The 11,605-nt window shown below is 39.5% G+C and overlaps 1 protein-coding gene across 2 annotated transcripts in view; it reads left to right on the top strand.

Annotated features, from left to right (window-relative positions):
* The first annotated feature begins 175 nt into the window (after positions 1-175).
* The window catches only part of LOC101885757 (5-hydroxytryptamine receptor 3A), a 36,660-nt gene continuing 25,230 nt past the window's right edge, over positions 176-11,605 (top strand). Inside the window, exons 1-8 of one of the 2 annotated variants that reach the window (XR_015481365.1) lie at positions 176-238; positions 476-538; positions 2,664-2,815; positions 2,903-2,947; positions 3,592-3,698; positions 8,327-8,366; positions 8,458-8,496; positions 8,618-8,736. Coding sequence is in view for 1 of the 2 variants with exons in the window: in XM_087245300.1 (XP_087101426.1) it covers positions 484-538; positions 2,664-2,815; positions 2,903-2,947; positions 3,592-3,698; positions 8,327-8,496; positions 8,618-8,736 (648 nt within the window). In the remaining variant the exon portion in view is untranslated. Of the gene's footprint in view, positions 239-475; positions 539-2,663; positions 2,816-2,902; positions 2,948-3,591; positions 3,699-8,326; positions 8,497-8,617; positions 8,737-11,605 lie in introns of both variants that reach the window. The other variant, XM_087245300.1, reaches the window with a different exon arrangement.

Raw genomic sequence — 11,605 nt, 5'->3', positions numbered from 1 at the left:
GATGTTTGACTAAAAAAATCTCATTATCTATGGTTCTAAAAACCTTACAAGCTTAGGAGGAATATGATCAAATTTAGTAGACATAGCGCAGCTTATTTTGTTTGTCTTGCGTAACTGCATTCATGTGGTTTTTAAAGAGCTGTGACTATTTAAAAGAGGTCAAGAGAAAAGGCACAAAGGCAGTTTGTGGAACCGCACCTGTGAATTTGGTGATTCTTTTCAGCATCTGCTAGCAAAGGTAAATGTTGTTCAGATTTATATACTTAAGATGGCATATACACATTTTAAATGGCTATATATATATATATATATATATATGCATACTTATTTACTTTTTCAATACACGTTTTAAGTCAATGTGACAAGTGACCCATGAGATCAATTTAATCTAACTTAAAAATTTAAGGCAAACAGTAATGTGATTACAGTATTATTACAATACATAATTGCTTCTTCTTCTTTTTTCTTTTTAAAGGAGCAGAGATGATTCTTCAATACTTGTCATTCTCATTGCTGCTCTTTTGTTTCTCTCCACTAGGTAAATAATTTCACCATCTTAAATATTGTACATGCACTCTTTACTGTAATTGAGCTGGCTTGTCATGGCTTGCAATGGCTGAGATTTAACATCTATCTATCTATCTATCTATCTATCTATCTATCTATCTATCTATCTATCTATCTATCTATCTATCTGTCTGTCTGTCTGTCTGTCTGTCTGTCTGTCTGTCTGTCTGTCTGTCTGTCTGTCTGTCTGTCTGTCTGTCTGTCTGTCTATCTATTATCTATCTATCAATTTACCTCTGTCTGTCTGTCTGTCCATCTATCCATCCATCCATCCATCCATCCATCCATCCATCCATCCATCCATCCATCCATCCATCTATCTATCATCTTTCCATCAATCTACCTCTATCTATCTATCTATCTATCTATCTATCTATCTATCTATCTATCTATCTATCTATCTATCTATCTATCTATCTATCTATCTATCTATCTATCTATCTATCTATCTATCTATCTATCTATCTATCTATCTTTCTATTGTTTTTGTCTGTCTGCCTGCCTGCCTATTCATCTATCCAATCTATCTAATCTATCTGTCTGTCTGTCTGTCCGTCCTTTTTTAAACTGTTTCAAACTGTCTATGTATTTGTCTGTCTGTCTATCCATTTTCAAATATTTTTGTCTGCCTGTCTGTCTATCTCTCCTTTTCTATCTATCTATCTATCTATCTATCTATCTATCTATCTATCTATCTATCTATCTATCTATCTATCTATCTATCTATCTATCTATCTATCTATCTATCTATCTATCTATCTATCTATCTATCTATCTATCTATCGTCTGTCTGTCTGTCTGTCTGTCTGTCTGTCTGTCTGTCTGTCTGTCTGTCTGTCTGTCTGTCTGTCTGTCTATCTATCTATCTATCTATCTATCTATCTATCTATCTATCTATTATCTATCCATCAATTTACTTGTCTGTCTGTCTGTCTGTCTGTCCATCCATCCATCCATCCATCCATCCATCTATCTATCATCTTTCCATCAATCTACCACTGTCTGTCTATCTATCTATCTATCTATCTATCTATCTATCTATCTATCTATCTATCTATCTATCTATCTATCTATCTATCTATCTATCTATCTATCTATTGTCTGTCTGTCTATCTATCTATTTATCTATCTATCTATCCATCCATCCATCCATCCATCCATCATCTTTCCATCAATCTACCACTGTCTGTCTGTCTATCTATCTATCTATCTATCTATCTATCTATCTATCTATCTATCTATCTATCTGTCTGTCTGTCTGTCTGTCTGTCTGTCTGTCTGTCTGTCTGTCTGTCTATCTATCTATCTATCGTCTGTCCGTCCGTCCGTCCATCCATCCATCCATCCATCCATCTATCTATCATCTTTCCACCAATCTACCTCTGTCTGTCTATCTATCTATCTATCTATCTATCTATCTATCTATCTATCTATCTATCTATCTATCTATCTATCTATCTGTCTGTCTGTCTGTCTGTCTGTCTGTCTGTCTGTCTGTCTGTCTGTCTGTCTGTCTGTCTGTCTGTCTGTCTGTCTATCTATCTATCTATCTATCTATCCTTTTTCAAACTGATTTAAACTAAATAGAATATTGCCAAGTCTTTGTCAAGCCAACATTAAAATTTGTCTTGACAAACTTTACTGTCTAGTTTAAATAATGTTATTATAATTCACATACAGATAAAAAAGTTATACTTACAAAGTTACATTTCTTTTTGTGGCTTGATTTGTTGTAGTAGTAGTAGTAGTAGTAGTAGTAGTTGTTGTTGTTGTTGAATGAATAAAAATAAACCTTTAGTAAAGATGCTTAAATTTTTATTCAGAAAAATGCTAAGCAAAAACCATATTATCAGCATGCAAAATTGTGATATTTAATTATTTAAAAAAAATAAACAGAATTAATGAAATAGAGAACGTCTTGTTACTTTGCCTGTGAGTCAGATTTGATCTCATCTGCCATTCTAAACATATGATCAAATTCATAAGCTGCAAAATCATAAGCTGTTCTTCCATTTTCAACTTTGCATGTTTGAAACATTTACTTGAAGCATATTCTCTGTCATTCATTTCTTTTATGTTTTTATTTGGTCCTGCAGTGTTGGCAAATGGTAACTCCACAGACACTTTCTGTGACCGGCGCTGTATGGCAAATGTTATGGTCAAAAAAGAGCTGTTCAGTGGACCACTGAACGATAACTGTACCATCTTAGTAAACATCACTTCCATACAATATGAAACTATGTCTTTTGTAAGTGTGACTTTTTGTCTTCTTTAACATCTGCTTTGTTTGAACAGCACTAATAGTAATACAACTCCAATGTATCTTATGTTTTAGAACACAAAGGAGATGCAAATGACCAGTCGTATCAAGGTAAACCTGGTGAGTAGTCAAGATTTAGATATGAATTAAGACACAAATATTCTTAAAGCTTCATCATAGGAACAGGAGTACAGTTATGCTAAATTTTATCCTGTATAATAACATTCTTCTGAATGTAATAATTATTGTATTATGAGTTATATAAAAGACGAACATCACAACTTAGCAACTTACAATTCAGAAAGAACCACCAGAATAATGGTGATCTGATTGCACAATTACAGAAAAAGCAATAGAAACACAATATTCATTCATTCATACGGCTTAGTCCCTTTATTTATCAGGGGTCACCACAGCGGAATGAACCGCCAACTAATCCAACATATGTTTCACACAGTGGGTGCTCTTTCAGCTGCAACCCATGTCTGGGCAACATCCACACACAGGTTCACACACACTCATACACTATGGACAATTTAGCCTACCCAATTCACCTGTACCACATGTCTTTGGACTGTGGGGGAAACCAGAGCACCCAGAGGAAACCCACTCGAAAATGGGGAGAAGATGCAAACTCCACACAGAAATGCTAACGGGTTCAGCTGGGGGTCGAATTAGCCACTTTCTGAAAGTGCTGAACAAAATTCATTACAATAATCTTCACACAATAAAAGTAAAGGCTGTTTCAATCTTCTCCTCCACAGGAATGGAAGGATCCTGATCTCGGATGGATGCAGGAGAAAGCTAGATATCCAACAATTATTTTGCCTGTTGATAAAATCTGGACTCCACGGCTAGTTTTGGACAATGCGTGAGTTGAGCTTATTTCTAAAGCTGATTTATGGCACATATATTCTACCCATATTAATGATAAGTTTGGAGAAAGAAAGTCAGTAGCTGAAATTGATCACTTACTGTTCTTCTGGTATTGTTAAAATAAAACGCTGAAAAACTTTTTGGGGGCATAAAGCATCAACAATTGTCCTTCCAGTTCATTCATTCATTTTCTTGTCGGCTTTGTCCCTTTATTTATCCGGGGTCGCCACAGCGGAATGAACCGCCAACTTATCCAGCAAGTTTTTACGCATCGGATGCCCTTCCAGCCGCAACCCATTTCTGGGAAACATCCACACACACATTCACACAAACACACTCATACACTGCGGACAATTTAGCCTGCCCAATTCACCTGTACCGCATGTCTTTGGACTGTGGGGGAAACCGGAGCACCCGGAGGAAACCCACGCGAACGCAGGGAGAACATGCAAACTCCACACAGAAACGCCAACTGAGCCAAGGCTCGAACCAGCAACCCAGCGACCTTCTTGCTGTGAGGCGACAGCACTACCTTCCTCCGCCACTGCTTCGCCCTGTCCTTCCAGTAACACTCGATAACATATTTCTTTTACAGTAGTTTGTATCTAGTCTTTATTAGCCTTGGCTAACATGTTAAAACTAAAACTATGACCACTAGTGGAATGTTTTTTATTTATTTTATTGGCTCAATCATTAGACATTTTGCAAATATTACCACTTGTTTGGGTATGCTTATAGAACATTTAAACATAATATTCCCAAAATGTTTGTAAGGGCCTACTCACACTATGCTATCCGTACTATGCCCAGGCTCGTTTCCCGGATCATTTGAGAAGTGTGAGTGCGCTGAATCGGGCTCAAGCACGGTTCACTTGGCCGGCCCTGGCCCGGTTGGAAGAGGTGTGCCTGAGCCCGGTTCACTTGGGAAACCCGAAACTGAAAGCGAGACGTGACTTTTAAGGAACTGTTTCATATGGATTTATTAATAATTCTTACTGTTCAGTGAACGCAAACTGCCGTAGTTTATTAGAGACGCAAACCCCTCACTGCACGACAGCTGCTCGCCTTCAGCAGACCTCCTCATTCCTGCAGCACAAGAGCTTTATGATTGATTATGAGCGCCAAAAGTGGCGGATCTGTTCGACGAAATATCTGACTGCGTGTCCCCGCATCCCTAAGGACTGTTTGGCGAAATATTTGATGGCATATCAAACGACTGAAACGATATAACTAGAGAAATCTCCACTGTGCTGCTGAGTGAGAGAGCGCTTCTCACTGAACAGCGCAGCAGCGATGACGTAAGCGTGCCGAAGCCCGTTTGTGGTGTGAGCGCGGGCCGTTGGGGGAGACGGGAGGGGGGACAAGCGTGCTTTGACCCGGTTCGACGCAACTGTACCTAGTGTGAGTACGGCCTAAGTGTTAAAATTGAATGTTGCAGTAAGGCTCGAATACACTTAAAAATTGGGATTGAAGAAAGAACTGGTGTGAACGTTTTTGGCAAGTAGACACTTAGTGGTCCTTGGTGATTTATAGGTAGAAGTATTTTCGGAGATGGCTATTAAGTCAAGTCAGGTAAAGTCATTTTTATTTCTATAGCATGTCTACAATGTAGATTGTGTTAAAGCAGCTTTACGTAGATGAAGAAAACATAATAAATCAGATTTTGAAACACTCCAGGATATCAGACAGGCAGAAGAGTTGTTGTTATACGCTGGTGTGATTAAAGATTAAAACTTGAATCAGTTTAGTTTCATACAATTGTAAAAGATTATCCACTAAAGGGCAGCTTCACTAACCCCAACCAAGCTAGATAGAAGCAACAGTGGCAAGAATTAAAACCACTAATTACCAAAAGTGGAAATTAAACTTTCTTGGGAGAAAGTAGGCTTGTGTCGTGGTCACACAACAGTTTGAGCATGCGAAATTCTGTTGCATGGCACTGTGAAAAGGGGTAAGATTAAAAAGATGATTAGATATTTAAAAAAAGTGAGTGATTGGTCCATGTTTTCAATTTCTGTACAGAGAGGTCATGTTTGGATCTTCAATTGGTCAGAGGCTTGAGAAGATGAGTGCCTGTTGTTGTATTAAGACTAGATAAAGGAATCTAAACACAGATTTGTATGTCACCGAGGAGGTCATGTTTTGATCTTCAATTGGTCTCACGGAATCACGTGATGTGATTTTGCAGGTCAGAGTTCATCAAGCTTGAACTTTCTAACAAAGCGAACTGTTAAACTTGTCACACAAGCTTGCGTTTCTGGTTTAATGCGTTCGGATGCATATGAATGGTAGTCTATGGGTCGAAAAGTGAAGAGTCAGTCTGGGGACCAGTTCTCCCATGCCAAACCTGAAGGTCCAGAGCTGCAGTCATGACATCAGAGGATCAAGAATGATGAGCAACTGTTGTTGGGAAGCGTGTTAAGACTAGATGAAGGAATCTATACACAGAATCGTATGCCACAGAGGACATTATGTTTTGATCTTCGATTGGTCTCATGGAATCACGTGATGCGATTTCGCAGGTCAAAGCTTAAACTTTCCAAGCGAACTGTGAAACTTGTCGCACAAGCTTGCGTTTCTGGGGCCTCATGTACGAAGACTTGCGTGGAAATCTTACTAAAACATTGCGTACGCACAAAGCTGTAAATGTGCGTACGCAGAAAAAAATTCAGATGTATGAAACACTGCGTACGCCGAATCTCACGCATATTCTTTTGTACATCTGAATGAACGTGAAACTGAGCGCAACATGCACGAGCGCAAAACCCCTCCCTGCCTCCTCCCCCGTATGAATATGCTAATGACTCTACTTTGGCAAAACCCAACGAAAAAAGCAACGGCAAAAGCAAGCAAGAAGAGAAACTTTGAACAGAATGTGAATTGGTGGTGCTCCTTTCGGAGGCAGACAGGAGAAAAGCGGTGTTATTTGCAAGTTTGTTCTCCGGAATTAACAACAAAAGAAAAAAAATAGAGTGGGAGAGTTTAGCTGATGCGGTTAACACAGTTGGGTCTGAACATCGCACTGAGTGCATTAAAAAAAGAAATAGTGTGGTTTATATCTGTAAAATGTTGCAGCACTCGCAACAGTCTCAGTGGCGCAGCTCGTAAGACGCATGTCATCATGTTTTGACACGTTCGAGCATGAACTCGGCTCGAATCCAGCGTCTGATTAACTCTTTCTTCTTTTTTCCCCCGCTACATATCAGATTTTGCCTTCTATTTATCACGAGAAAGACAAGTAGGAATCATCAATAAGTTTGTGCATCATATTTTATTTGCACATTTATTGAATGGAAATGTTTCTGATTCACGTATGCAAATTCATCTTCAGATAGTGCCTTTATAGCAATGTGCGTGCAGTAGATAGCTCAGATTACATTGGGAAAACAGGCGACCGCTGCAAATTGTGCTTTAATGTTTAGCTGCTCAACTGTATGGTATGGAAATCTTATTTACCTGCTAGATCGATGAACCCGTCTCATACAGCTGCCATTGCAAGGCTCAGTCACTTTGTAGAGAAGAATTTAACACAACTGCCTCTAGGAGTCACCAATGGAAATAAAACAGACACGCACAAAAAATGTGCGTACGCCTGCCAGAAAGCTGCCGTGAAGCTGCGCACATTCCCACGTTCAGTTCATTGTTAGTAAATCCAAACGTGAGCGATTCTGAGCGTGAAACCTGGCGTACGCAAAGTTTTTGTGCGTACGCAGCGTTGATACATGAGGCCCCTGGTCTGGTGCAATCGCATGCATATAAATGGAAGGCTATGGGTTGAAAAGTGAAGTGTCAATCTGGGGACCAGTTCTCATATGCCAAACTTAAAGGTCCAGAGCTGCAGTCTTGACATCAGAAGCTTGAGAATGATGAGGTCTGTTGTTGGGAAACGTGTTAGGAGTAGATAAAGGAATCTATACACATATTGATATGCCACCGAGGTCTTGTGCTCTTAACTAATCTATGTCCTCTCTGATTATGTGTGGATGTGTTAAAGTATGCCACCACCATACCTTTTATATGAACCTCTTGATAAGGAGAAACAGACGGACTAACATGAGCATAAATACCATTCAAATTGGCAGTGTCTTTTTGTGAAGTGTTCTTTGCTTTGGTTGTCTTGATTAATGCAGCCTAACAATGACTGGAGGTCCGCAACCCTGTTCTTGGTCATCTACCTTCTTGCAGAGTTCAGGTACAACTCCGATCAAACACAACTAAACCAATTAATTAGAACCTGAAGCAGCATTGATCATTTCAGACAGGCGTGTGTGATCAGGGTCGCAACTGAATTTTGCAGGAAGGTAGATCTTCAGGAAGAGGGTTGGTGACCACTGCTCTTTAGAAGTTTTTAGTCTAAATTTAAATTAGCAAAGTGTATCTGCCTCTGAAACTCGACTAGGAAGGATGTTTCAGATATGAAAAGGATCAACTGCCTACAAATGAATTTTGATAATCTGGGAAATGTTCATGCCATGCTGATTTCATCCTTTACAAGGATGAAAAGTAGGAAATATACATAAAAAATATATATATTTTTTATATTTAAAAACAATCTACAGAGTAATTGCTAAAAATTAGACTCTGTTTCTTAGTATCATAATTTCTCACAATATGTGCCCTCAGAATAGACACAACAGTGGAGCCCTACACGCATGATGTTCAGGTGAGCAGGGATGGCGTCGTGGACCATGCACTTATATTGTTCACGACGGTGAGCTGTGAAATCAACCTGTTCACCTATCCTTTTGTATCAGGATCCTGTCCTGTGGCCATCAATGGATGGACAGAGAAAGGTAAGACTGAAATACCCAAATTAATTGTAAAGCAGACTGAAGCTATTTGTTTTTAGACAGACATTATTATTACGTCATTTTCTTTAGGTCATTTTTTAATGTCCTTTTGTTTTTAATCCAGGTTGTTCACTCAAACTTGACATTTCTGATGATGTGACTTTGGTTGGCGGTGATCGAGGAGAGTGGAAGACTACAGGTGTGAAAAAAATAGTGGATCCATCGCACCGCGTTTATCTTGAAGTAACTCATCTATTCAATTTTAAACCTCTGATTGACATGATTGAGTTTAGAGAGCTTGTCAGTCCTAAAGCAGAGAAAAGCCTTACGCCCCATTCACACGGGGCTTCAGCGTCAACGCTTGACTGAAGGCGTGTCTGAAGTTGGGGCTGAAGCGATCGTCATAGAAGCATCAGCCAATGAAATTCAGTCAGCAATAGGCCACTGTCTGAGCTGGTGTATTTGCATACAGCGATCTGATTGGCTGACGCTTCCATCGGCGATTGAAAAGTTGAGCTAGTCCCAACTTCTGCAGCGTGCAAAGCTTCCAAAGCGGCGCCGACGGATCCACAATGCAGTTCGGCAACGCCCGACGTCACCCATTCAAAGTGAATGGGAAGCGTTGACTCTGACGCCCCGTGTGAATGGGGCGTTAGACTAACCAGATACAGAGACAACCAGAAGCTGATGGCTTTAACCCTCTGGGGTCGAAGACCGCGTATACGCGTTTTGACCTGTGGTGTCGTCAAACTGCTGAAATGAACTTAAATTACACTTTCAGTTTTGATCGTACAGATAAGATCAATACATCAATCGAATCTGTTATGTGTCTACTTTTTGTTGTGTACACTCACAACAACAACAACAAACCTGTGTGCTTTTGCAAAATAAGGAAAACAAACAGTGTAGGCCAGTGGTTCTCAAACTTTTTTCTATCGAGTACCACCTTAGAAAAACATTTTCTCTCCAAGTACCACCAAAATGAGCTGCATTGAAATACCGTAGCGTAGTTGGACCAGTAAAGCAGCTAAAACTCTGCACAGTTAAAAAACCTGGCAGATTACCTCAGAAATATAGCCTATATATAATATATAGCATATTATATACATCATTTTTAATAAATTTTGAATTATATGTAGCATGTATATGACATATTTCATTCCTCCGTGTACCACTAGAAGGAAGCCCGCGTACCACTAGTGGTACACGTACCACAGTTTGAGAACCACTGTTGTAGGCAATCTCTCTTTTCTCTCTCCGCGAACTGCTTTTAGAAGTGCATCTAAAAGATGCGCTGAAACTCTGTGAAAACAAAACGCACAAAGATGAGACATGTATCTCTAGAAAGCTTGATGGGTCTAGTTTTAAATGCAGCTATGCATTTAAACATTACTTGATGAAGTTATCAGTATGAAACCAACGATATGTCTAGTTTCTCAGTCTGATCTCATTAGTTTTAATGCGACCACGCCCACGAGGCATTGTTATTACAAGCTTCTGAAGATGCATGCAGACTGTGATTAAAAATGAAAGGAAACTCGGCAAATACTCATCAAAGATGATGATTTATGACATCTATATAAACCTTGATATGTCTACTTTTGTATTAACCAATTCAAGTTGTAAACAAATAATCTCTTTTTATGCAATACGTATAAAAGTAAGTACTGTAAAGTAAGTGATTCTCCTATATCGCCTCATTACAGCAACGTGATCCTGCCTCTCAGTGAGCACGCTGTTCATATGTAAATTTCCAGATTTGAAAACAATAGTGGTAAAGGACCAGTGGCAAAGTAGGTAAGAAGTGCTCCGAGTTTGCTCAGTAATGCGAGTAATGTTGGTCTGTGTCATGCCGACAAACGACGGTGAAGATGTAGCCTTCAACTTCACAAATATGTATTAAAACGCTACAAAACTGCACCAAGAAATAATCCTGCGTCTGTCAGTCTCCACTGATATCAAGAAGAAGGCCAGGGGTTACAGTGAAATACTGCCTTTTTTTTCCTGCGATCATCTGCAAGGCTACATTTCCTAAGTTTCCTTTGTAAGTTTATTCTTTAAATAATTTCTGTGAATACCGAATGATAGGATGATCACTTGCGCCAAAAGCTGTTGTGATGCACGCGACTGTTTAAAAGATTTCAATGATACTGAACCGATCTGAGGCGAGGCAGTGGCGCAGTAGGTTGTGCTGTTGCCTCACAGCAAGAAGGTCACTGGTTCGAACCTCGGCTCAGTTGGCGTTTCTGTGTGGAGTTTGCATGTTCTCCCTGCCTTTGCGTGGGTTTCCTCCGGTGCTTCGGTTTTTTCCCACAGTCCAAAGACATGCGGTACAGGTAAATTGGGTAGGCTAAATTGTCCGTAGTGTATGAGTGTGTGTGTGAATGTGTGTGTGGATGTTTCCCAGAGATGGGTTGCGGCTGAAAGGGCATCCGCTGCGTAAAAACTTGCTGGATAAGTTGGCGGTTCATTCCACTGTGGCGACCCCGGATTAATAAAAGGAATAAGGCGACAAGAAAATAAATGAATCAACCAATCTGGAACTGTTGTTTTTACCAGATCTTTCTAGTGACCCTAAGTAAAGCTTTAAGATGGGGTCAGTGTATTAATCAAAATCTTAAAATGACCTGAAACTGTTCATCCATGGTTTCACTGTCAGCAAGCAAACATTTAGAAATCTGACAAAAAAAGAAATTGCAAACATTATGTAGCGTACAGTCCACAGATTAAATTTCTTATTGATTTTATCACGGTCTGGCTTTGGTCAGAAGGTTTTACGACTCCTGGCTCCAAGAAGTCTGGATTTTCGTGACAGCTTAAGTTGTTCAGGGGAACTGGAAAGATAAGCAGGAAAGCTTCAAAGACATTCCTGCCCAAATACGCTCACACACGCACACACACACCCACGAGGCTGTTCCGACAGAAAGAAAATGAACTCATCAAATCCAGAACCAGCACAAAACCAATGTGTTATGTTTTGTAAACTTTGTATCTAATTTCTGACTTTTCTTACCTGTGTAACCTCTCTTATAACCTGTATGCATGTTCCATTTAGGCCTTTGTAAAGCATAAATATTGTAAGGATATGAAAAATTATGTCGATGTACTTTTA

The sequence above is a fragment of the Danio rerio genome, chromosome 3 (genome assembly GCF_052040795.2).
Source record: "Danio rerio strain M-AB ecotype USA chromosome 3, GRCz13ab, whole genome shotgun sequence".
NCBI classification, from domain to species: domain Eukaryota; kingdom Metazoa; phylum Chordata; class Actinopteri; order Cypriniformes; family Danionidae; genus Danio; species Danio rerio.
This window is presented reverse-complemented; position numbering and strand designations above follow the sequence as displayed.